This window comes from Portunus trituberculatus, chromosome 18, assembly GCF_017591435.1.
Source record: "Portunus trituberculatus isolate SZX2019 chromosome 18, ASM1759143v1, whole genome shotgun sequence".
NCBI lineage: Eukaryota > Metazoa > Arthropoda > Malacostraca > Decapoda > Portunidae > Portunus > Portunus trituberculatus.
In genome coordinates this window covers 24,303,486-24,330,985 of record NC_059272.1, presented here as the reverse complement: position 1 = coordinate 24,330,985, position 27,500 = coordinate 24,303,486, and the positions used below count along the sequence as shown (strand labels likewise).

General features: G+C 42.6%; 2 protein-coding genes across 11 annotated transcripts in view; both read left to right on the top strand.

Moving 5' to 3' along the window:
- The window catches only part of LOC123505658, a 30,165-nt gene extending 20,167 nt beyond the window's left edge, over positions 1–9,998 (top strand). For 2 of the 4 annotated variants that reach the window (XM_045257273.1, XM_045257276.1), the window contains exons 7-16: positions 83–234; positions 445–550; positions 896–1,086; positions 1,379–1,778; positions 2,187–2,333; positions 2,862–2,945; positions 3,390–3,455; positions 3,749–3,861; positions 7,364–7,492; positions 8,364–9,998. In XM_045257273.1, coding sequence (XP_045113208.1) covers positions 83–234; positions 445–550; positions 896–1,086; positions 1,379–1,778; positions 2,187–2,333; positions 2,862–2,945; positions 3,390–3,455; positions 3,749–3,861; positions 7,364–7,492; positions 8,364–8,498 — 1,523 coding nt within the window. In that variant the 3' untranslated portion in view covers positions 8,499–9,998. Of the gene's footprint in view, positions 1–82; positions 235–444; positions 551–895; positions 1,087–1,378; positions 1,779–2,186; positions 2,334–2,861; positions 2,946–3,389; positions 3,456–3,748; positions 3,885–7,363; positions 7,495–8,363 lie in introns of those variants that run through there. The other 2 variants (XM_045257274.1, XM_045257275.1) reach the window with 2 other exon arrangements.
- A 15,498-nt stretch (positions 9,999–25,496) lies between these two features.
- LOC123505428 (discoidin domain-containing receptor 2-like) overlaps positions 25,497–27,500 on the top strand; it is a 633,236-nt gene continuing 631,232 nt past the window's right edge. For 2 of the 7 annotated variants that reach the window (XM_045256693.1, XM_045256694.1), the window contains exon 1: positions 25,497–26,649. The gene's annotated coding sequence lies outside the window, so the exon portion shown is untranslated. The remainder of the gene's footprint in view (positions 26,650–27,500) is intronic. The other 5 variants (XM_045256695.1, XM_045256696.1, XM_045256698.1 and 2 more) reach the window with 4 other exon arrangements.

Sequence of the window (27,500 nt, the reverse complement as noted above, 5' to 3'; positions counted from 1 at the left end):
TATTACAAGAAGCTTAAGGAAAACCTTGAGGATTAAAGGAAAGGTTTCAATCACCAACATGCTTACCTTTATTTTTTTTCAGATGAATTTCTGGCTAGTTCATCCCTCGTCTTAGTCACTGTATTGGTGCAGAAGCAACATATTGGATCAAGGCAGGTGAAATGTGAGAGTAGTCTGGACTCTGTGAGATCTCATTTGACCATTCTCACAGATCCAACAATTTTCATGTGTCAGGTAAGATAGGAAGGCTTTCCCTGTTTTTGTTTGTTTGTTGATTTCTTTCTTTCTTCCTTTTTTATCTATTCATTTATGATTTTTTTTTTTCAATTGGAGACTGATTTTGAAGCATAATGCTTTTGTTTGTATTGTTAAGGTTCATGATGAATTGTTTGGTTACCTCATAACCTTCACCACAAACAATATTGAGTGTGAAATTGGTCACAGGCACTCAATATCAATCATGCAAGTAATCAGCTGGACCAGAAGATGACAGAAGCAGTGAAAACTCAAGTACCTCTCTGCAAACTTAAGGAAAAGAGAAAGGAAAAATGTAAGCCTCTTGCTGAAGCATGTCTTATTTTAGCAATCAACCTACATATAAATTTATATCATTTTTAATTCATATGCATAACAATGTCACTTAGAATATGTTGTTACAATCTTGTGCATTATAATGTTTATATCATTTTTGTTGCTAATGCATGTACTTATCAATAGAAGTTAAAAAAACCTCAAATTATTGAGTGATATATATGATTGTGTAGGCATGAAGTCACATCATTCATTAGCTTCTTCAGGTCTTCAAAAGATGTAGATATCATGCCCTTGCTGTTATTTTTCAAAGTTCTCATTAAGATAGTTTCAAATCTTATTGTGCACAAACTTGTTCATACAGGCTATTCAGAGTTTCCGACAATGGTCCACTTCAGTGCCTATTATGGGCTAGAGCAACTGACTTGGACATTACTTGAGATCCCTGGGGGAGAAGCAGCACTCAATGTGCCAAATCAAAATGGCCACACTCCATCTGTTCTGGCTTACCAGAAAGGCTTCCATCTCTTTGCACACACCCTGGAGGATGCAGCTGTGAGTGAAGTAACTTCATACATAATGTGTGGGTAGTGTGTAACATGGGAAAGAACATGTAGGTTTTTAAGAAGATTAAGCGAATCTCTATAAGTGTTTGATATATTCACAATATCATTATATTCTTTGGACACTCTACAAATTCAATTTATTTTTTTGTTTTTAAGGTCTAAGGAAAAGTTCTTTGCTTTCCATATTTACATGATAAAATGGGCTTTGTCTCAAGATAAGCTTAAAAGGTTTTGTAAATGTTTTAGATATTTATTTATTTATCCATTTCTTTTCCTTGCAGTTAATGGCATCATTAGCAGAAAAGCTGAACTATGAACCTTTACATTATAAGAACATAAGCAAGGCTCGGAGTACAAATATTGCACAAGAGTTATACAGCAGTCCCCCACCTCCTCGACCACTTAACTCACCTTTGTATGATCACCCTCCATCACCTCAAGAAGTACTGAAACATACAGTGGGATCCTCATCTGTGGAGGTTCCTCAGTGTGGTCCTGCTGTAGATGACACCAGTTCATCTGTATCAGAGCTTTGTTCACCTCCTCCTCCTCCTTATCCATGTGAGCATAATCTTTTCTCCACCTCACTGACAACCGCTGCCCAGACTGAGGAAAGGAAACAAGATGGACGGTACCTGGACATGAAAGCAACACAAGACTTCAGAGAAACTGAATTGTATGGTAAGAATCTTATAAAAGTTATGTGAGACTTTTCTATTACCAATATATTCCCATCAAAGATTTCACACCAAACAATTGGTAGGAAAGAAACTTTGTCCTGTTCTTGTTCAAGTTCAAGTGTGACTTGCTATGTGTATAAGACCATACAAAATATCTGTGCATACTGTAATAGGTAGTACAAGTAGCTCATCTGACTTAAAAATTCATTGTCCTGTTGCTGTATAAAGTATACATTTTTGCATTAAGCCTCTTATTCTGGATGAAAAATTGTGAAGGGAATGGTGATAATGATACACAATATTTGCACTCTCTCTCTCTCTCTCTCTCTCTCTCTCTCTCTCTCTCTCTCTCTCTCTCTCTCTCTCTCTCTCTCTCTCTCTCTCTCTCTCTCTCTCTCTCTCTCCACAGAATACAGTGAAGATGTATACACTCTTGTGACAGCATGGCTAGAGAAGACCAACATGAAGGCATTTGTTGAAACACATCAGGAAAAAATTGATGAAGTAAAGAGTAAATTAGACCTTAATACCACAAAAGAAGAATATTACAATCCAGGTTAGTATACCATTATGTGTGTTCCCAATATTATTTGGATGCTCACTGTACATATCTGCTTTTTGAAGAGACGTTATGCACATGCAGTAACTATGTAGTATATATTATTGTTTTATTTATGTTATGTAGGCAGAAAAGTCATTTCCCTGGCTCCTCTCAAGGTTAAGATATGGAGTGCTTGTTTGTGTGATATTAAATGTGAATGTATATGTATAAATGTCTTTTCTTAGCTAGTCGATCTTTAGAGTGAATGGCAGCATGTTATGTACTTAGATAAACTTCACAGGTATAGAAATACCCTCTGAAAGTGTAGAGGCACATGACCACACACAGAAAAGCACCATCATCATCATCCTCAGAATGATGAATGGACTCTAATCCTGTGTAGTAGACACTTTTTATGTCTAGATTTCCAACTTCACCCATTACAGGAAATGGTAGTCACAAGGATAGTACAAATTCTTTTATTCGTTTTTATATATGCAAATCATAGATATAAGATGTTCATTACTTGGTTGTTTGTTTCAGAGAATACACCAGGAGCATCTGCTGAAGTGACTGCACAGGAGGCTGATAAGAATATGGTGGAGCAGTTCTGTACCTTGCTAAGAGGTAAGCAATTGAGTTGTACAGTAGCCCAGTCTTTTGTCCCAGCCACACTCTTCCTCTAGTATATATTTTTTTTCAATATATGCTCCTTTGTGTCCTTACATCCTCCAGTTGGGATTCCATTCTTGAGAATCCCTTAATTCAATATTGCATACTCTTTACAAACTATTTATTCCTCAGGATGTGGTTAAACCTGCTAAGTGTGTTTCCTTCCCATTGCACAAAAATAGTTCGGGCATATTGAAGTGAATAAGAGTTAGGTTTTCTAAAAGGGATGTTGACGCTCACAATCAAATCCATGTGGACTTCCATACGTCTTTGCCTGTTATTTATTTGATTTGTGATAAATGTTGATTAGAGATGCATAGCAAAGTTTGTGATGACACTTTTCATAAGATTCAATTAATGCGTGGTAGTTGTTTGGTTTCTAATCCTACAATCATGCAGGAGCTCGTTCTTCTTGTGAGCCACCCAGTGACTCTGGTGATGACTTGGACTGTGGGGCAACAAGTAGTAAGTAGTGACTGTACTGTGCCTAATCATCATGTGTACTTAACATAGATAATTCTAGAAAGGATACATTGACTTCTTATGAAATTTGCTTTGTCCTTGTAATCCATATGAAATTTGCTTTATCCTTGTTATACAAAATAAGTGAAAAGAAATGCACAAATATTTAAAGTATGAGTATAATTATTAGAATGTGATGAAAATTTAGAGTGAAAATGCACTTGAAAGATATATTTGGCTATGTATATTTTTCTGACAATCTCTCATAAAAATCTAATGACTGTTTTATTCCTTAGATGTGTTGTCAGAATCCAAATGTGAGCTGCCTACCTGCACTGCAACTGCTTCACAAGAGGTGTCTGAGGAACAATTGGAAAAAATTTCTTCATCCTCTGAGTCTGCTGGATTGGTATGAAATTTTTCCCAAGGACTGTAATTATTTTCTCCTTTGATTGGCATAACCACTTAGTTTCATATTATGTGGTTAGGTTGCTAGAATCTTGCTACTGTATATCCTGTGAATTACAAAAGATTACTAAAATTGACTAAGTAAAGGGACTGGGAACCGTACCTCAGCATTTCATTTCTTTACTGAGATGAGGAATTATTATTATTATTATTATTATTATTATTATTATTATTATTATTATTATTATTATTATTATTGTTATTCTTATTGTTATTATTATTGTTATTGTTATTATTATTGTTATTGTTATTGTTTTTGTTATTTTTATTATTATTATTATTATTATTGTTGTTCATTCTTCTTCTTCTTCTTCTTCTTCTTCTTCTTCTTCTTCTTCTTCTTCTTCTTCTTCTTCTTCTTCTTCTTCTTCTTCTTCTTCTTCTTCTTCTTCTTCTTCTTCTTCTTCTTCTTCTTCTTCTTCTTCTCTTCTTCTTTCTTCTTCTTCTTCTTCTTCTTCTCTTCTTCTTCTTCTTCTTCTTCTTCTTCTTCTTCTTCTTCTTCTTCTCTTCTTCTTCTTCTTCTTCTTCTTCTTCTTCTTCTTCCTTCTTCTTCTTCTCCTCTTCTTCTTCTTCCTCTCTTCTCCTCCTCTTCTTCTTCTCTCCTCTCTCCTCTTCTTCTTCCTCTCTTCTTCTCCTCTCTCTTCTTCTTCTTCTCTTCTTCTTCTTCTTCTTCTCCTCCTCTCTCCTCTTCCTCCTCCTTCCTCCTCCTCCTCCTCCTCCTCCTCCTCCTCCTCCTCCTCCTCCTCCTCCTCCTCCTCCTCCTCCTCCTCCTCCTCCTCCTCCTCCTCCTCCTCCTCCTCCTCCTCCTCCTCCTCCTCCTCCTCCTCCTCCTCCTCCTCCTCCTCCTCCTCCTCCTCCTCCTCCTCCTCCTCCTCCTCCTCCTCCTCCTCCTCCTCCTCCTCCTCCTCCTCCTCCTCCTCCTCCTCCTCCTCCTCCTCCTCCTCCTCCTCCTCCTCCTCCTCCTCCTCCTCTCCTCCTCCTCCTCCTCCTCCTCCTCCTCTCTCCTCCTCCTCTCCTCTCTTCTCTTCTTCTTCTTCTTCTTCTTCTTCTTCATAGTCGCAGCATCATTACCACCACTACTACCAGTATTGCTATTATTATTATTACATCATCATTATCGTTTCACAGCTCCACCAACACAACCACTGCACCACCATTAGCACCAGCACCACTAGCACCAGTAATAGTAGTAGCAGCAGCAGCAGCAGCAGCAGCAGCAGCACCAATGATTACCAGTAGTAGTTGTAGCAGCAGTAGTACAGCAGCAGCAGCAGCATCATCACCACCACCACCACCACCACCACCACCACCACCACCACCACCACCACCACCACCACCACCACCACCCCACTCCACCCACCACCACCACCACCACCATCACCAGCACCACCAGCACCACCACCACCAGTAGCTGCACCACCACCAGCACCAGCAGCAGCACCACCAGCAGCACCAGCAGCAGCAGCAGCAGCACCAGCAGCAGCACCACCACCAGCACCAGAACAGCACCACCACCACCAGCACCAGAACAGCACCACCACCACCACCAGAGCACCCACCAGCAGTAGTGTGTGCTGCTGGCACCATAGCAGCACCACCACTGCTATTACTACTATAGTACTGCTATTACTAGTGCTATAGTACTACTATTACTACTAGTGCTATAGTACAGTACTGCTATTACTAGTACTATAGTACTACTATTACATTACTACTATTACTAGTATTATAGTACTACTACTATTACTAGTATTGTACTACTACTACTACTATTACTAGTATTACTGTTATTATTATTATTATCATTTATAGTTTCACTCCAACATAAACTTTTGCTTGCATAATTTTATTATAATATTGATATACAAGTGAAACACTTATGTTACTTAGTTGTACGTATTTGCTTAGTTGTATTGGCTTTGATATATGCATTTGTATCCTTATCTAAGGCTCATTTCCTCCAGTTAATTTTCATACACACACACACACACACACACAAACACACACACACACGGCCCGGTAGCTCAGTGGTTAGAGCGCTGGCTTCACAAGCCAGAGGACCGGGGTTCGATTCCCCGGCTGGGTGGAGATATTTGGGTGTGTCTCCTTTCACGTGTAGCCCCTGTTCACCTAGCAGTAAGTAGGTACTGGATGTAAATCGAGAAGTTGTGACCTTGTTGTCCCGGTGTGTGGTGTGTGCCTGGTCTCAGGCCTATCCGAAGATCGGAAATAATGAGCTCTGAGCTAGTTCCGTAGGGTAACGTCTGGCTGTCTCGTCAGAGACTGCAGCAGATCAAACAGTGAATCACACACACACACACACACACACACACACACACACACACACGTAGTGTAGTGGTTAGCACGCTTGACTCACAATTGAGAGGCCCGGGTTCGAGTCCCGGTAAGTGGCGAGGCAAATGGGCAAGCCTCTTAATGTGTGGCCCCTGTTCACCTAGCAGTAAATAGGTACGGGATGTAACTCGAGGGGTTGTGGCCTCGCTTTCCCGGTGTGTGTTGTGAGTTGATGTGGTCTCAGTCCTACCCAAAGATCAGTCTATGAGCTCTCAGCTCGCTCCGTAATGGGGAAGACTGGCTGGGTGACCAGCAGGCGACCGAGGTGAATTACACACACACACACACACACACACACACACACACACACACACACACACACACACACACACACACACACACACACACACACACACACACACACACACACACACACATACATATATATATATATATATATATATATATATATATATATATATATATATATATATATATATATATATATATATATATATATATATATATATATATATATATATATATATATATATATATATATATATATATATATATATATATATATATATAATTAGTTACATTTCTTAAATAAAAATGTTTAATTGCATATCACATATTAGAGAGGTGGAGACACTAGAGTACTAGTAGAAAGCTTTGATAACAAGGTCACTGGAGAGATACTGAAGACAGTCTATTATAAGAGAGTTGACGAGTTAAAGACCTTGTAATACTATCCTGTTTAGGAGACTGCTATGTGTAGAGCCTTCCCTTGAAATGCAATAGGAAAGGTGTATGATTTTTGCCCATGCCATCTAACTACTTGCTGCCTCAATAATTATTTCACACTAGGATATGGTAATTGTGATAATGGCTACTATAGAAAAAGAAGTTTTTTATAACAAAAGAGGAGAGTAAAGCAGTATGTAATAAGTATGGCAGGAATGAATGATGTGTAGATAAGTGTACCTATTTTGGAAATATTTATCTTGTGTGATCCTTTTTTTTCTTGTGTGATCCTTTGTAACGACTCGTCTTGAGTGGAACAATCCATTGTTCAATATGATGATGATGTATATGAGAATAAACATTATGAAGTACTCAAGTACTAATAATTAATCTTGTTCCAGAAAATTATACCAAATATGATGCCACCAGCATACAGTATTGAGGAGCGTCCGCCTCAACCTCCTCCTCGACCTTACTGCCAAGGGGAATATTTGAAACCAGAAGACCTGAATGCTCTCACAAATACTTTGGTATGGAGATAGATTTTATGTTTCTCCATGTATGAATGGAAATGGATGAATAAGTGCATTGTTTTGTAGAGGTTAATGAGAGGAAAGACAGATGAAAGAAAATATTGTGGCTTTATGGTATAGTTATTAGGAGGTACAATCTGGTGGGTGAAGAAGTAACAAATGTAATACAACTCTGAAGTGATTTTGATGAAGAATGTTGTAAACTTAGTTGTAAATATATTTGAAGGATAGACTCCAAAAAACCAAGGTCACGCTCTTCCATTCATAAATCCCATGGGAAACAAGCAACAACTTGCTGCTTAAGACATATAATTTCAAAAGAACTTAAAGACTAAGAAAGTTTAAATAGAATCGTATTTGCTGTTCTTTGATAAGTTAATACTCCATTGTTCATATCCTTCTGCCATGCTACACCAGAGTTATGCCTTGATAGTTGGTGCTTGGTCAAAGGGATCATGGTTTGTGCCAGTACTGCATAGAGTAATGTTTTCAGTAGCATCAGTAGGCTGAAACCTCCTCAAACTGTTTAGCTTTTTGTCATTGTAAGCGTAAGATACAAAGAAGGAATAGTTATGTATTGTCCCTCTTAATTCACCCTTCTCAAATGTCTTTTACAGCACTCAATGTTTATGGTAACAAAAACAGCTAGAGCTTTTTTTTTTATTTATTTATTTATTTATTTTTTTTTTTTTTTTAGGAGAGCTTGTCATTTACTATTTGATGTCTTTTGAAATATTTATATATATCATTCCCAGTTTGCACCTTTATACAGTACTTTTTAAATGGATTAAAGAAATATGGTTACAGTTGTTTGAATGTAATGAAAAAGTTTCACCTTGAATTTAAAAAAACCCATTTGTTTCAACAGGTGATTGGAAGCACTGAATCTAACACTGGAGTTCCCAGGTATTACAATACCACACTGAGAAGGTCTAGTTCAGCAGAAAGAGGGACACACTGCCAAGATCAGACAGCAGAGATGCTTTATGCTATAGTTAAATAGCACATTAGGTTAGTATATATTACATATACTGTATCAAATGTGTTGAAAGCTAGTTTTGTTAAAACATAAGGAAAATAACCATAAAAAAGAAGAGAAACATAATGCAACAGGTTGTATTTTTGTTAATCTACTGAGTTGATTCAGACTGTAGACATTATGGCAGTTACTATTTTACTTCTTGTCTTTCTGGAAGTTTGTTAAATAGTATCATTTCCTTGTATTTTACACCTGCCATATAATTCTCTCTCTCTCTCTCTCTCTCTCTCTCTCTCTCTCTCTCTCTCTCTCTCTCTCTCTCTCTCTCTCTCTCTCTCTCTCTCTCTCTCTCTCTCTCTCTCTCTCTCTCTCTCTCTCTCTCTCTCTCTCTGTCTTGTTTCTGCTTTATTCTCTAACAGTGTCTATCACCCAGTTATTATTATTTGTTAGAGAACATGTATTGTTGTGCCAGTGTTCACCAGAGGGAGTAGTCATGAAATGCACACAAAGTGCTGTGGTAAAAAGTGCAAAATTATTTTGAATTTCTCAAGTCAAAGGTAAGTTTGATATGATTTGCTTTGTTTATGTGAAATATTCTTCATATAATAGTAAAATTGATTATGAAATAATAAAACTCAAGATTTTATAATCTGATTAAATGATGTATAATTTTTATTTCTCCTCATTGAGTCAACATTAATTTAATTTCTATGATGTTCATATTTTGTCTTGAAAATTATGAAAATTATGACATGGTAGTACAACTTTGTACTTATGTACTGGCAGGTATGGCCAAAATGAATTGAACTGTTATAATTTAATGATGAGGTGAAGTGATCAGATATAGCAATAAGATGTTCTTGCTGCAATATTATGTATTTGATGATTTAATGTAAATCAGTGGTGAGTTTTAAGTTGATTATCAAAGCCACTTTGAAGACAACACTAATTGCCAGTTTTATGATTTATGTATACGAGTACCTAGTATTGTAATTACTTGATCCTTTATTCTGTCTTTTGTTTTGATTAATATTCATGATAATCCAAATCCACTCGAACTTTGGAACTTTATGGGCTGTTTACATGTAATAATTTATTTTTTCATTTAGAAAATTAGATTGGCCTGACCGTGGTGATGTATTTGACCTTTATTACATTATTTAGGATGTAGACCATTGGTGTGCCTGCAGGGTAGGCAATTGAGTAATTGAAGTGCCCCTTCAGAACTAGGACTATGTATTGGGTTGTTGGAAACTACTTCTTTACCTCAATTTGAAATACCTAAGCCAGACTGTAGTTGGTTGGCTGCTGTCACTTTCTGATATGTTCATTCATCTCAGCCAGTTCAACCTTTCCTTGTCAAAGAATTTCTCATACGTACATGAGAAACAAGTATAGGGCTTTTTTTTTAAGGTAACATTATTTGACAATTGGATTTACAGTCAGATACCTAATACTAAGAGACAGTGACCAAAGATGATGTTAGTGTTTAATATTGATTAAAATAAATATATGTGCATTTTAGATATTAATTATAATTACCTCTATTTTATTAAGTTACGAACATGAGGTGCTTATACATACGGACATTACACTTGTAGCTTGGGTGAGCACTTGTGTCAAGAATTGTTAGAGCGTAAGAAAATTAGAGCAGACACTACAAAAGCTTACTTGAGGTAACTCATGTGAACCTAGAGGATGAACATCACTGGACTGGTGTGTGGTGAGAGACAGATTGGAGAGGTGTATAGACATAGTGAGGATCAGACAAAGGCAGTGGTAGAAGTGGAACAGGAGGAAAGGAAAAGGAAATATTGGTGGTGAAACGGTAGCATCATGGTGTGTGCTTAGCCTCCTCCCGATGATCAATCCCTCACCCCCTCCAACATAAGGGCACACGGTGTGGGTCGCGGGTTCGTGGTTCGCCTCGTTCTGCTGGAAACATTTGTCTCTATCATAAACTACGGCTGGGGATACTTGAAGCTGTGCCCGGCTCACTGTTCAACACATTCCATGGTGCCTTCGGTGAGCTACGGGGTCATTTGTTATGGGCAGGCGTGACCTCATCTCCTGACCTGGTATCGTTAGCTCTTAGACCCATTGACCGAGTTACTGCTCACGTTTTTGCTTTACTATTCAGGGCGATTCCCGCTTTGTGCAAAGATGGCATCTTAGGCCCAGCTTACGTAAACTTTTTAAAGAAAGTAAAAAAGTTTAGTGTAGAATATTCTGGAAGAAAGTGTTTCCTATGCCGGAAAGGTCGCCAGCCTAGTAACTGGATTCAGAATCAAGAAAAGGTGTTTCAATCGCGTTCTCGCCGGCATGTTTGGGCCTATTCTGTTGGCTATCAGGGAAGTTAGGCGGGGGACGTGACCAGCGTGACGGTGAGGACCCTTTGCGCCTTAGAGGGGAAGCAATGGAGGGCGAGTGTTTTGTTCGGGTGTTGGTATAATCCCTGGCTGGTTCAGGAAACAGGTCACTGCAAGATGGGGACTGTACGTACTGTAGTTGCTAGTGTCAACTTTTCAACCCTCTCGGGCTCTCACCTAGTCCTCACTCTCACTCCGCGCCTTTTCTCAGGCCCCTTCCCAGTCTCCGTCCCTTCGCTCATTTATATCTTGATTAATGAGCTTGGTATTGCTGATTTTTTTTTTTTGGTTTAAGACGTAAATTTCTCTCATTAACACACACACACATTCTCTCTCTCTCTCTCTCTCTCTCTCTCTCTCTCTCTCTCTCTCTCTCTCTCTCTCTCTCAATGACTTGAATAATACCCAAAATTGAGAACACAACTCTCTCTCTCTCTCTCTCTCTCTCTCTCTCTCTCTCTCTCTCTCTCTCTCTCTCAATGACTTGAATAATACCCAAAATGAGAACACTCTCTCTCTCTCTCTCTCTCTCTCTCTCTCTCTCTCTCTCTCTCTCAGTCAAGATAAGTTGTGACTACAATACTTTCTTCCCTCGCGTCTTTTTCTCAATTTTAGACTTTAAACTTCACACGGGAACTTTCTTATTTCTCCCATTGTCTGGCATCGGAGACCCTTTTAGAGGCAGGAGGCGATGTAAGGCGACGGTGGGATGGGGGGAGGTGCTGGGCGGGGCGGGGCTAGTGGGGAACGGGGGTAGAAGCCAACTCCAGACTTCAACCCTCGCGGCGCTCCGGGAACTGCCAGGCTCATGCTTCCTCCAGGGCCTCACTTCGTCCGACTCCACGACATGCTTTCATTGGGCTCTCGGGGTTATATTGGCCTTCCTTTGCCAGCTGGCTTTGTTTTTGTCTTTGTAACGGGATTGCAAATACACTTGAAATCTGGGAGGAAATTAAACACGAGCCCCCCCTCCCTCCATCTTTTCTGTTATACATGTTTACATTTGATGTTGCTTTATATATATATATATATATATATATATATATATATATATATATATATATATATATATATATATATATTTATTTATTATTTTTTTTATATTCCTATCATCGTCCTCTGATAATTTACTGTCTGGTCCTGAAGTGACAATTTCATTTTTTGGTAACTTCCCTCAGACAAAGTTTTTGCATAACTCCTTTATTTTGGACGAGTTGAGGAAGGGGAAAGAACTGACGAATGATAACACCAGTGGTCAGAATTGACAGACACACTCTCGACTCACAACGGGAGAGGAGTAGGATGAGGAGGAAGGAGAGGAGGAACCATAAATATCTTTTCTATTAAGATAGCCAACCAGCCTTGCCCCCTCCTGCCGCCCCTTCCTTTCTGTATGGACAGCTGTCGTCAATGGTCGTCAGTGTGGCCGCTCTCCCCCAACTCATCAGCCTCTTTCCTTCCTGCCTTCCCCTACTAAAGTAATTCACCTTGGGCCCACGTCCTGCTCCTTGGCTTCCACATGGAGCCTCAATCAATCACCTCCTGGCTTATAAGAAAGTCCTTGAAGGGAGGGTGTTGTGATGAAACCTGCCCGCGACGCCCAGCAGCAACACTGGCAGGTGGAGAAAGAGGAGGAGGGAAAAGGGAAAAACTGGGAATAATGTAAGATATCCGGACGGATGGCTGGTCTCTATTGAAAACCAATACGGTGTAAGAAATGGCCCAATATCCGCGCTGCTTGTTTTTGTTTCATGAGGCTCAGGCCGAGAAACGCTTGGCTAAAGACTGCACACTTATGTATCTGTTCTGCAATCCACCGCACGCCTCCTCCCCAACTGGATGGATACTCACCGTCTCACTCTCTCTCCTAACCTCCACCTGAGCCACTCTCTTGAACTCTTCTTCTCCTATGTTCCCTCCCTGCCTCTGCCTTCTGGTACGGAAATGGGGAAAAGAATCACAGAGATTGGTTTATCACACCAGGAAAGCATGATTATGGGGACTGCGAGAGAAGAGAAGACTAATGTTTTTGGGTAGGATGATCTCTCTCTCTCTCTCTCTCTCTCTCTCTCTCTCTCTCTCTCTCTCTTCCAAAAACTCACTAGTTTTGTATAGACTATCACGCAGAAGAAAAGAAAGTAAGATAAAAAACCAACGAAATAATCCACAGAACAAATCACACGTAAACTACAAGAACATATTCAGAAACAAACCCAAGAAAATTTACATCGTTCCCTGCTACTTCTTGCACCGGAAACTAGAGTAGTGTAGCGCAGAGGCCGCCACAGGTTTCCACGAGAACGCTTAGCCACACCATCTATCAAACTTTCCTGCAATTGAGTTCTCGCGACGACGCTTTCTCTTCCTGCCGGACTGCACAGAAAGCATCATTAGTCCCGATGAGCGAAGCAGCCAGTGTGCTGGGTACCTCGATTTGTCCTGCCCACCAAGGCAAGACTGGAGCAGAGGACCGGACGTTGGCAAGGGAGGGAAAGATCAAATTGTTAGTGCGGAGCCAATAGGGAATTTTAGAAGACTGAATAAATTTACGAACAGTAACTATAATATGTATGTGACCATGGTAAGGTTTATTATATAGGGATTACCATATGTGTACTGGATTCTTGCATTTTTCCTTATTTCCTTTGATGGGAGACGAATGCACGGATAAGAGAGGACTAGGTGAGCTTAAAGAAACCTGTACATGGGAGAAGTTGGACAAAAGGAAGAAGGGAGGCACGAGGAGGATATGTTTTAAAGCATCGAGGTGAGAGAAAATGAGAGACGATGGAGGAAGATCTTCGATCGACTAACAAAAAGTAGAGATAACTGATACATAATCATACAGTAAGGGAAACAATTTTTTTTCAGTAGCAACATGGAAAAAAATATCTTTCAGATAAAAAAAAAAAGGAAAAACAAAACCTTTAACTAATTGATTCTGAGAACGAAAACATCTCTAGAACACACACACACACACACACACACACACACACACACACACACACTCTCTCTCTCTCTCTCTCTCTCTCTCTCTTCGCTTTTGTGTTTACTATGCTACATATCTTTCTTTAGATTAAACTGGAGCTTATCGCAAATAGCCAGCCTCGTAAGGATCAACATGTCCCCCAGCTGTTTGTTCTTTATTTGTGTTCTCCTATGTTCCTCTCCACTCTCCTTACCTGTCTCCGTGCGTCAGGTCAGTGGCCTCAGCACTGCTTGGCTTATCCAACGTAATAGGAATAGTGCGAGACGAGTTAGTTTGACGTGTGGTGTTGGTGGATGCGAACGAGATATGGAAATTTTGGTCCCAGCTGATGGCAACACGACTTATAAATGGGACTAACGCAACTCTCCTATATTCTGGTGTATGCGTTATTTTTGCATTGTTATGTAAAGGTTATGATGTATACATACGACTACTGCACTTTCCATTACGTAGGATATTGATGATAAAACTCAGCGCAAATTACTCTTCTATTTCGTTTATTTTTTTCCTTCTTAATCATTACATTCTTGGAAATATCTCAAATGATACCAATGGCTTTACTCATCCCCTTACTCGTTCCTGCAAAACTTCCCAGACACAGCCAACTAACAACCTGCTAAAGGCGGGACAGTTTTCCACAGCAGGAGGCAAATAAGATGAATGACAATATGGGATTCAGTCTGTACTGCAATCAACATCATTGCGATCATGAGGTAATAAAGCAAATTAGGAAGAGCTATGAGATGATGGAGTGGCTAATGGAGAGGTAACAGGGGTGGAGGGATGGAGGGTTAGGCCATAGTGGAGAGGAGGGGATGTAGGAAGGAGACATGGGACTGGGTGTAGAGAGGAGGGAAATGGAGGCATAGGCAGAGGGGATGTGGAGTAGTGGAGGTATCGGAGGATGGACGGACGGGGTGGAGGGGATAAAGAGGTAGCAGTGAACGTAATAACTTCAGAAATCAGTAGAAAAATCACACATTCAGCGTTCAATACTGGCGCGGTGTTTTTGTGGATGTAAGTCAGCCGGGCGTCCCGTGTGAGGCTACACAACACCGGGGAAATGGTAATAGCACGAGGCAATTACGGTGTTCATGTTTGCCAGCACCAGCACGCCAATAAATGCTTCATGTCCACGCTCAGTGCATGCAGTCGCTTACTCTCCAATATATTACATACTATACTAAAGTCCCTTATTATTTATATCCGCTCATATTAAGCCGATTAAGCCAATAAAACCTGGGATTGTAATTTTCAATCGTAGTGAAGCGCAGAATTGCAGTGACGAGGACCAGTGTGTGGAGGTCTCGTCAGTGGCGGAACATCACTCGCGGAATTGGTGACACTGACTACTTCTCGTGATGCGTTACCTGATTGGTTGATCCATGTGCTCGTCAGTGGCCTGCTATTGGGTGTATGTGCCACGGGAGAGCGAGGGATCAGTTGAGTTCCTTGACTCAATAGTCAGTGACACGTACGGCGAGAAGTGTCGGGATTAGCTTGTGCTTTAAAAGTGTTGCTGTGTTTTGGTTAAAAGGTATGTAGTACGGATATGCTATTTTTCCCCGTGAGTAAAGTGAGCATCAGTATTGGAGTGTGCAGCGAGTGAGGGCTTTTAGCCGTCCAGCGGGCAGAAAGCCGGAACCCCTCAATAATTAGAACAGCTCAGTTTCCTGAAAAATAAAAGCATGACAAACGCTGCCATCTGGCTGGGCCTGGGTGAGGGCGAGGAGCGACAGCCACACGGGGACAGCGGGAGTGTAGACGAGGGATGAATGGGAGGAATACAGGAGAATAGAAGGTGCATAACAAGACAGAGGCAGAGGAGGAGGATAAGAACAGGATGGAAGTGAGGGAAGGGGAGGAGAAAGCCACGTTAAGCCGTCCTGATTCTAAATACTGACGCGAGGGAGCGAGACGATGACACCTCCCTCCAGCACGCGACATGCAGCTTGTGTTAATGCCAGCCTCGCTTAAGTAGTCTCATTAACACCGTGCTGTGCTTTGGGCGTGAGGCGCGGCAGTGCTCCATCCAGACGTGTATTGGGGATGGGAATGAGAAGGAGGAGCTGTGAGAGGAAAAAAATCAGGAAAATGAGGAGGGAGACGCAGAGATGGAAGGAAAAATGAGAGGAAGGAGAGGGAGTTAACAAGAAGGGGAGCGATAGGAATAATAACTTTGGAGGTAAATGAGGAGTAAAGGGAGAAAGAAAAGAAGGTAAAAGAGAAGGAAGATTCAGAAACAGACGCAGACAGATAAAAGGAAACACAGATTGGTAGAATAGACGAGAGAGAAAAAATAATTGAATTAGCAGTTGAAAAGTAAGAAAAATCAAAAGTAGGAATAATAGTACGATGAGAGAGAGAGAGAGAGAGAGAGAGAGAGAGAGAGAGAGAGAGAGAGAGAGAATTATATAGAAAGGATGATGAAAATAGTCTTTAAGAAATGGAGGAAAATGAAATATACGAAGGCCAGTGAGAGAGAGAGAGAGAGAGAGAGAGAGAGAGAGAGAGAGAGTGCAGACAGGCAGGCGGACAGGCAGACAGGTTGAAGGAAGGGTAGTAGGCTGACTGGCTGGGTGGCGGGGAGAGCTGGATCTGCCTGTCAGTGGCCGGCAATCAACGACTGTCCTGCCTTCGTGCCACTGCCGGCCCCGTCTGGACTTTAAATGTATTCACTGTCCACCGTCTGACTTAGATGACGGGCAGAATGAGAGAGAGAGAGAGAGAGAGAGAGAGAGAGAGAGAGAGAGAGAGAGAGCGCAGGAATAAATGCGTTATGGGGTATGGGGTGCAAAGGTGGGGGGCGGGAGCGTGTGTTTCACTGTTTGATCTGCTGCAGTCTCTGACGAGACAGCCAGACGTTACCCTACGGAACGAGCTCAGAGCTCATTATTTCCGATCTTCGGATAGACCTGAGACCAGGCACACACCACACACCGGGACAACAAGGTCACAACTCCTCGATTTACATCCCGTACCTACTCACTGCTTAGGTGAACAGGGGCTGCACGTGAAAGGAGACACACCCAAATATCTCCACCCGGCCGGGGGATCGAACCACGGTCCTCTGGCTTGTGAAGCTAGCGCTCTAACCACTGAACTACCGTGTGTGTGTGTGTGTGTGTGTGTGTGTGTGTGTGTGTGTGTGTGTATGCGTGTGTGTATATGTATAAGTAGTAGGTGGAATTGCGAAGAAGACAAAGAAGTAAGCTAGGGAGTAATGAAAGGGACGGAATGAAAGTCGGAAGAACGCATGGAGAGGGAAAGTAGATGAAAGGGATTTACTAGAAAGAGGAAAGGGGAAACAACTATAAATGGGAAAGGGAGAAAAGAAGTTGCGGAATCGGGAAATAAAGACAATGCATTAGCAAACAAAAATTATGAGGAAAAAAAATGCTTAGCGGAACAAGAAAAAAAAAAAAACATACAAAAAGAAAGTCAATAATTAAAAGTGAAAACTGATGGAAAGACTGAAAATGAAAGAAAGTGGAGTGTATGAAGATGATGGAATAGCACGGTGGAGTGGGGTAGGCGGAGGAGACAAGGTGCAGGTGTAGGAGGAGTACTGGCAAGTTAAGCCGAGACCAGCAGGTGTGGTCTTCGTCAGGCAGCAAAGTTTTGAGGGATGAGGGAAGCGGTGAGAAAAAGGAGCCGACAGGTGGTGGAGTAGATGAGTGGTATGGGGGGAGAATGAGGGAGGTAGGGATGGAGAGAGAGAGAGGAGGAGGAGAGCGAGGGAGGTATAGGAGAGGATAAATAAAAAAAAGGAAGGATAAAAGATGGAAGAAAGGGATGAGAAGAAGGAAGAGAGAGAGAGAGAGAGAGAGAGAGAGAGAGAGAGAGAGAGAGAGAGAGAATTCCATAATCTACTCAGAACTACAAAGAAATATTAATGGTCTTTTTTGTAGGCTGTATATTCTATCATACTAATAAATCCTACCATTTTATTTGCACATTGGCCTCTTTACCTCCCCGCGCCTCTCTGAACTCATTAGCGTTCTCTCGGCAATAACAGGTGAGCGTTTTAACATTTTGCTGTTTGGCCTGGATTTTAGGCAGGGTAGTAATCAAAGCGTTGACAGTCTAGTTATCAAAATAATGAGATGCTGGAAAACAAAATTATGAAAAGCTAATGATCAAGTGAACATGAATATTCATTACATTTATGTTGACAAAATAGTGCAGAAAAAAATGTGTCATGTCTTTATCACAGGCTTTTTTATTTGGTGTTGATTTGTTTTGTGGATTCTTGAAACACGTCCATGCGCATTTTCTATTAGTCTGAAAAAAAAGACTGTAAAGGAAGGGAGGTTGTTTATTTTCACCGTTGTATTTTGTTTCGTATTGATTTTTTTTTATTCCTTGAACACGAGTGCACGTGATGTGCTTTGTGTATGACTTGTACATTTGTCTTCCTGTTCTTTGTTGTTGTTGTTTTTTATCATTGATGTTGTTTACTTAACTTTACCTACTTACGGCTACAGCATAGCAGTACAACAGTGAGTACTTAAAATCTAAGTTGGGCTATATATACTGCCACTTCTTGATAGCAACATCAGAAGAAACCGTCAGTGTCCCGTGAGGGAGGCGTGGCGGCATTGCGCTGCATCTCAGAGGAAAAGTCCGTTGCAGCCATCCCGTCACCCAGCCGACCTCTCTCTCAAGGCTATTCAAGTACATGCTCTCACTACGTAATTTCAATGCTAATTCAAGCAACATGATCGTCTGTAGCGCTCGAGGGACGATTTCAACGCTATATTTAGCTGGACTCATTACGCACTGTTTCTCTCCCACGCTGTGAGAAGACGTCGGGTCTTGCTACGAATCGTATAAAGACTATAAACTGAACTAATTGGTCATGAGCCACGCCGTGCTTTGCTGGCTGCTTGTGTGTGACTGTTGAGGAAATAGAGGATATCATCCAAACCAAACTGAACTGGTATGAAGACCCGTATTCAGAAATGCTTTGGTCTCTCATTACAACTATTGACAAAGAATATAGAGATGATTAAATGGATTTTCAAGTATGTTTCTCCTGTTGTCTAAGTAGAAATATTGTTAATTTGTCACTAGAATCGTAAAAGAAAGAAAGAAAAAGAAACAGTAAAAGCTAGTGTCACTTTCGTTAGAATTCTGAAGTGCATTTTTTTCTGTTGATTACATAGAAATCCTGTTAATTTGTCACTAGAGCGGTAAAAATAGCATCCTTAAAGCATCATGTCACTGCAGTCGAAATCAGTGGAGGTATTTGGCAGAAGCGTTTCAAAACATAGTCCAAAGCTGAGCCGGTCTGTCAGAATTGGCGAGGATGATGTTCTGTGGTTATAATCAAAATATGTCAGGTACTTCAGGATTAAATTTATGCCAGAAATAAGACTGGCGGTGTCAAAACCAGTGCAACCGAGTTTAATGTGCAGCATAAATCAAATATATTTATGAGGTTCGTTCCCACTCACGTAACCAGGTAGGAATTTCACGGAAGGAGAATTTCAGTGGAAGGCGTTTGTCATGTTCTCGTGGTTAATTATCTCAGTTTTTAAGGAAGTTATGTAAGATATTTTTTTGTTATACTTGGTTTCACTGTGAAATATATGACATCAATGCTCTTTGAGTGTGACACTATATCACTGCATTAAATCTCGTGAAAATAAAGTAAACCTGCCTTCTTGTATTACGAAATAAAACAACAAGAACAACAACAACAACAACAACAACAACAACAACAACAACAAAACGTATTTTGTGTTTGATTAGCGTTTTGTCAATATCTTTTGGTCTCGATCGTATAAAACGGTAGTGTCTCAACCTCTCATATCAAAACTGCATTAGATCGCATATAAATAATAAAAGAAAACTAAATGTAATCTTAATTTTTCACGCAACAAAATAATAACAATAGCGTGTTCTGTTATAAAATCGTTAAGAACGTTCTTTTTCAGTTATTTTGATCGTATTTAAAGCTAATTTGTTTCATAGCTCTCCATACCAACACAGGAAAACCGCAACAATCAGACTCACTCGAGGCAGGGCAGCTGTGAAAGAGTAGTGGCATCTGGCGGTAGGAATTTTCATAAGTCCCACATTGAAGGCGGAAGCGATGCTCTGAGAAGGGGCTAGTGACATCTGGCGACACATACACTCATACATATCCGGATGAGTGTGCAGAGGTTGAGGGGGTGAAGAGTGAGGGGGAAGACCGCCACCCACGCACGCTTACTCATCTCTGTTCAGCACCTGTCGCAACTGATGTCACAGATAAAGTTGTTATTCAGTTTCTTAAGATGTGTGTTGTCTCAAGTACTCTCTCTCTCTCTCTCTCTCTCTCTCTCTCTCTCTCTCTCTCTCTCTCTCTCTCTCTCTCTCTCTCTCTCTCTCTCTCTCTCTGTGTCTGTGTCTGTGTCTGTCTGTGTCTGTCTGTCAGTCTGTCTGTCTGTCTGTCTGTCTGTCTGTCTGTCTGTCTGTCTGTCTGTCTGTCTGTCTGTCTCTCTCTCTCTCTCTCTCTCTCTCTCTCTCTCTCTCTCTCTCTCTCTCTCTCTCGGGACCCGTATTTATAATAAAGTTATGGAGTTGTCATGATAATTGTTATAACATAAAATGAATCACAATTATTGTCATAACTGATATTCATAGCTGTGACTACCATAGCCATTTCTATCACACGATACGGGGTGATGCCAAATCTGAGAAAATCAACTCTTCTATATTTACTTGCTAATATTTGTTAGATGACAAAGTAACGCTTGATAATTGGATGTTTGTCATCTATCATAATAATCAAGGTGATATTCACACCGTGAAAGGGATCGAAGCAGAAAAGAAACGTAAATTGTAAATAATATTCCTGTTTTACTGATCTTGCTAACTGCATGTCTCCCCTCCTCATGCGGCCTCGCTGCACAAAGCTTTCTTCTTCCTCTTATACCTATTCTGTCCAAATTCGCTAATGCAAGAGTTAACTAGTATTCTCAATCATTCATACCTTTTTCTGGTAAACTCCAGAACTCTCTGCCTGCTTTTATATTTCCATCTTCCTACGACTTGTCTTATTTTAAGAAGGAGGTTTCAAGACATTTCACCATGAATTTTGGATAGCTCTCTTGACCTTTAAGGGAACTGGCAAACCAGTGGGGTTTTTATTTCCATTTTTTATTGCTCTTGGCCAGTTGCTCCTCCTGCCTGCATAAAAAGATATAAATACAACGTTTATCATTTGTCAGCATTATTCTTTTAGTAAGTCTCTCTCTCTCTCTCTCTCTCTCTCTCATAACTGGGAGAGTCATTTTCCTCGGCAAATAAGCAGGAAGACGAAGAAAAGATTGATAGATAGATATATATATATATATATATATATATATATATATATATATATATATATATATATATATATATAGAGAGAGAGAGAGAGAGAGAGAGAGAGAGAGAGAGAGAGAGAGAGAGAGAGGTGGGAGTAAGAAAGGAAAACGCACGTGATAAGAAATTCCCTTTGATTTGTCCGCGGGGGAAAGTGAGGTTCGCCTCGGCAAATGACAGGGAAAGAAGAGAGTTAAAGAACGGGGCTGTAGGGCAAGGAAGGGAGTAAAGAATGAGGGGTGAGGAAGAAAAAGGAGGGAGGGAGGGAAGGGAGTAAGGACTGGTAGAGGAAGAAGGAAAAGAAGGGAGGGAGGCGTTTTTGTTTTTGTTGTTGTTGTTGTTGTTGTTGTTGTTGTTGTTATAGGAAAATAGAAGTAGATTGCACCTGTAGAAAGACTCATTCTAATAAATAACACCCACGCTAACAAATGGAGCCACCATCACTATCACCACCACCTCCCTTCCCACTTACTCCTACCACCACCACCATCGCTACCGCAACCACCGCCGCCGCTCAAACTGCACGTAATTTTTTATATTAATCCCCCGCTTGGCCCTTCGGCAGCGTGGGGGTAGAGGTTGCGTTTGGGGGTGGTGGGGGGAGCGGCAGACACAGGTGCGATGCGTAATCCCAGTAATCCCCAGTTTAAACTTTCCAGCCCAAATTATAAAATGATTAGAAGCATTATGGCGGCAGAAACAGGTGTTGGTGGCGTGTCCGGCGAGACCCAATCCGCTCCCTGGAACGAAATGGAAACTGCACAATTTATCCTCCACTTATCGCCACTTAGCCGTAACTCATTCCCACGTGCAGGCTGCCCGCGTGAATAATCCTCAACAAAATAGGGACGTTTGGGCCGCACAATGAGATAGGGCTGAGTAGGAACGGCGCTGGGACGGGCGGGCAGGGCGGGCAGGCGAGGCGAGGCGAGGTGCATGCAGGGCTGGTCTGCTGCTCGGCGCGGTTCGGCTCGGCGCCCCACCTCACTCAACCTCCTCCTCCTCCTCCTCTTCCTCCTCCTCCCGCTTCGTCCTCGTCCCGCCTCGATTACCACCACCACCGGGCAGGCTTAATTGATTGCGTGTGCCCGCCCGCCTCCCCGCTGCTACTTATTGACTAATGAGCTGTGTGCAGGTATTTTTCACTGTCCCGACCATGCTAACAAATGGAGGTTGCTTCTTTTTTCTATCTTTATTTACTTGTCTATTTCTGATGTATATTCCTTTCTTCCTTTGTCGGTCGCCGAGTGTGTGTGGTGACTGCCTATCAGATTATTTTTTTTTATATCTATTTTTCATATTTAATTTTAGGGTGTGAGTTTTTCGCGTCACAATTTTCATTCCGGAGGTGGTGGTACATATATATATATATATATATATATATATATATATATATATATATATATATATATATATATATATATATATATATATATATATATATATATATATATATATATATATATATATATATATATTATTCTTTTTTTTTGTGTGTGTGTGTGTGTTTTATGAGGAGCTTCATCTTCTTTAACTGACGCACATAAAGTTCTGATATTTACAGCCTCGTTGCATGCCTGTAGTTTTTCTTCTGCCATCCATTCATTATCAATACACTTCCTCATTACACTTTTCCTCCCTCACAGGTGAGAACAAGGTGTCGTGACGTGACGCACACAGCTCGTAGACACGGGAGGATATGACAAATCCCCTTTAGTGCCTTGGTGTGGCGTTGAGGATGATATCCTGCATGCCGGTCTTAGGACATTGAAAAACACATGCGACCTATTGATGAGGATATGCCAGGCCCTTGGGAGGGCTGGTGGGCGCTGTGATGCCTAACTTGGAGGTTCGCGGGGCCTTCCATCAAGCGGACTCAAGTCTTCCTGGACGGTGACGGATGGCCTCTCAGCGACTCCCGTAAAAGGTACAGTGATGAGTGCTGAGCCTTCGCAGATCATGCCTGTTGAGATGAGCGTGGTAGTCAAAGGTGCTTGGAGACCTGCATAGTGCTATCCTATCTCCTCTACTTTAGTCTAATCAAATATCACAGAAATTATTGAAAAGCATTTTGCTATTTGTTTTCTAGTGTAATCTATTGCATCAACCTTTTGTAGAGTTCGAATATTGCTTGATTTAAAGTTTTGTTTGATCTCTTTGAGTTAGATAAGTGTAATCAAACTTTCCAGGAAAGATTTATGCTTGTTCTATTTATCCTTCGTAATCCGTACCCTTTGTAATGCTCTAGTCTTCCATAGTTCTGGTTCGCGAGGAGTTCCTCAGGATACTGCTGCACCTCTTACGCGTTGTAGCCGAGTCGAGTCCTGTCGTGCCATGGTGGTAATGAGAGCACAGGCTACCGTGCGTACTTACAAACTGTGTCGCCAAAAAGAAGACTTGTTAATGCGAGTCCGCCCGGAGTAACGAAACGCGAGGCAATTAACTGCAGAGGAGCTTTTTACTCTCGCAGCACTCCGCCTTGGCTCTCACTCCTTTGCTGCGTCCCCGCCTCCTCTTCTCCCCTCCTTTCCACTTCCTCCCTCCTTCCTTGTTCTCTCATCTCTCCTCCCTGCTCCTCCCTCCTCTCCTCCTGGGCAAGGGATCGTAGTATCTGTCGTATTAGTGTAATTATCTCCCATTGAGCACAGTTTATGTTCCCGTGGATGCCTGTCAATGGGTAGTAAAGGCTTGGGCGAGTAGGGAGTAGTCTGTCTTTTGTTCTGAAGGTGTACGATGTGCTGCTTAGTGGAATTCAGCTCCTTTACATTTAGCAGCACTTGATTTATATGCGACTACTTCCTCGTTCTTTTTATGTCGTTAGTATTCATGAATTTCTTTCTTAATGATTTGTATTCGTGCTTCTGTGTTTGGCGATTTGTGTATAGAGTGTGCATGGGAATATCGTATATGTATTATTTGTTTATGAGTGAATCAACTGTGTGTGTGTGTGTGTGTGTGTGTGTGTGTGTGTGTGTGTGTGTGTGTGTGTGTTTGTGTGTGTGTGTGTTTGTGTGTGTGTGTGTGTGTGTGTGTGTGTGTGTGTGTGTGTGTGTGTGTGTGTGTGTGTGTGTGTGTGTGTGTGTGTGTGTGTGTGTGTGTGTGTGTGTGTGTGTGTGTGTGTGTGTGTGTGTGTGTGTGTGTGTGTGTGTGTGTGTGAGGATGAGATGTGTATGTTGTGGCATTTAGCGAGGCTTAACGGCTGTGCACATATCTGTGTGTGCGTGTGTCGGGCATATCCGCAGCTGGCTTGTACATTAGTAAAGGGATGGGTGGGGTATCGACCCGTGAACACACACACACACACACACACACACACACACACACACACACACACACACACACACACACACACACACACACACACACGCGGGGAGAGTTGATACGCTGACAAACTAAGGAGACTAATGAGGCATCGTGTTTGATATTGGATTCGCACGAGGCAGGCGAGTGTCACCCTACAGACGTGGAACGAGCCTGCCTCTCCCTGTTGTGAGGTCGACGACGGCTATTTTTGAGAGAGAAGCGAGCAGCACGCGTCCGATGGGTTCCCGTTGCTAAATATTGACTCCCAGGCACCGCTCAAGTCCGACAGCGATGGAGCGTGTCACTGTTAGGCTCTGGATGATCAATCCTCCAGGGTTTTCATGCACGTGGAGTTTCCACTCCTTTTTGTCTTTTTCGCGTGGAGGACAGGTGGAGTGTGAGGGACTGATGGGAGGCAGGAAGGTGTGGGCCTTGAGTTGATCACGCGCCGATCACAAAGTAATGGGGGCAGCGGGAAGTTCGTTATCGGGAATTGAGAGAGGTGACATGAACTAGGAGAAAAGGAGGAGGAGAAGGTGCAGGCTGAACTCGGCTGGAGTGGTTTGTTGTCCTTGCAGTGGTGACGTGGGTGTTGAGTAGTGCTGGGAGACTCACTGTGTCACTGGCTCCCCCTGTCCCGTCACGTCCCCTACCCAGCCCTGTGACGAGCACTGTGCTGGAAGGCAGTAACAGCAACACTGTGGCTGAAAGAATGTCGACAAGTAAAACAACAAACTATCGAATGGAGGAGCTGGAGCGGTGAGCTTGTGTGCCACACGCCTCGGTGTCATTTTATTATCTCGGCTTCCCAGAAGGGAGCGGCGAACCTGTGGGTGTTGTTCAGCGACGGAGGTTAAATATTGGCGGCAGTGGGTATTGTTCCCCAGGCGCGGCGGTTCAAGGTGAGCCGCCGCCGCCACCGAGAACCCACCTGCGGGACGCTTGCAGTCGACGCCACCGCCGCCGCACGCACCAATTACAGACGCAATGTTTGCTCGTAAATGTAACATGCGAGCGTTGGGTCGCTCACGATAGTACTGGCACGGGAAAGAATGGTAAGGAACACCAAGCCAGCGAGGCGAAGGAGGAAGCCGACCGACGCTATTATGTGAACCACCAGTATCAGCAGCGGCAGACCCTCCTGCCCCCCACCAGGACCCCAAGTCCTCCCCGAGGGTATGAAATCACAATCTCGAGCAAACAGCGGCATTACAGCAACAACAACAGCGCCGACAGCAGGAGCGGGAGAGTAAGTCTCACCCCGGCACACCCAGCTAGTGGCGGACGACGACGCATGGCACGGATTGGCACCTCCCAGGCGTGTGTCCCGGACCGGGGCGGCCCTCACTAGCTCTCGCGGCTCCGCGGTGAACGGACCTCGCCCCTCGCCGCTCCCGCCTCTCACACACTCGCTCACCACCCTCACCCGCGGTGGTGACGGTGTGTCGCCTCACGTCCAGCGGATCTGTGTGTGTGTGGCAGGTGCTGTAGTGGTGCACTTTAGCTCGGCCAGCGACCAGGCCCCAGTTCTTCGCGAGGCAACGACACTTACCTGGAGGAGAACTCAGGTAGCTCAGTGATTGTTACCTGGTCACCTGTCCCTCGCAGGAACTGTGTCGTGTTGCTCTCCTGAATTTTTATCGTTGCAATAAAAGGCGGAGCGTGGCGTGGCGTGGCGTGCGTGTGTGGTGTGTGGTGGAAAAGTCTCCTCGCTGCTTGTTGAGACTCGCGGCTCCTGACAGGTGTGCGTGGTGTGTCATCAAAGGTGTGAAGGGACGAAGGCTGCTCACCCAGTGATTTGAGAATATATCCTGGAAAAATAGAAAGAAAAGCAAAGATAAGCTTTATATTTTCTCGTGAACAACTTATTTTTTTGGTAAATTTTTTGATAACCCTGAAAGAAAGCTGAGTCAGAATTTAACGCAGCCAGGGAGTGGAGGAGGCAGTGTGAGGTCAGTGTGAGACCAGAGTGTTGGGCGGCCTCGTGGTGTAAGGCAATAGATCTCGCCCTAAACTGGGAAGTGCACCAGGAGTCAAGGGAGGCGAATACCAAGACGACTACTGTCGTGGGGGATTTGTGAATGCCTCTCTCTGTCATCAGCTCGCACCTGCTTACCGCTCGCCGACCGTCCGACCACCTGGCAAACTCCATAACACAAAGGTAGCGTGCCACACCTTCCTTGGGCGGAAAGGCTTGTCTCTTTCCTCTCGTTCTCTCCTCCTCTTCCTTTACCCTCGCCAGGCTGTTCCCTTCCAGCTACTCTGCAAAATAAGGTGCAGGAAGACCAGAATATGTTGCAGTGAAGTGGTTTTCGATATAACCTAACACACACACACACACACACACACACACACACACACACACACACACACACACACACACACACAAACACACACACAGACCATGCCGTCGTCTTGCAGTTGAGTTGTAAGTGCCTTTCTAATGAGCACTGATTGCAAGGATTTATTTCCGGCGATTGCAGCGTGATTGAAGACCAGCAGCGGTGGTCCCAGCGTGTGAGGTGCAGGGAAAGAAGGGCGGGGCGTGACTGGGGCAACTGTGCACTTGCGGAAAGAAAACTTAAGGGTGAAAAACAATAAAAAATGGAGAGAATACTAATGGTGGAAAACAGTGGAGATGGAAAGATTACTGAGGGTGGAAAACAGTGGAGTGGCGATGAAAAGAATACTAACATTAGGAGAATGGAGAGAACACTTAGATTGGAAAGCAGTGGAGATGGAAAGAATAATAAGGATGGAAAACAGTGTGAGGAACAGACCTGTGCTGTTGTGTGGAAGCAAATGGAGTGAGAGAGAAAGAAAAGAATAGAAAATAAAATAAAAGTAGATATTGTGGCGTTGTAGAACTAACAGATAGAAACGAGCGAAATGAAGGAAAGGAAGAATAGAATGAGGGACAGAACTGTGGTGTTATGGGGGAAGCAAATAGGAAAGAGATAGAGAAATGGAAAGAAATAGCAGCGGAGGGGAAGGAATATAGTGTGGTTGCAG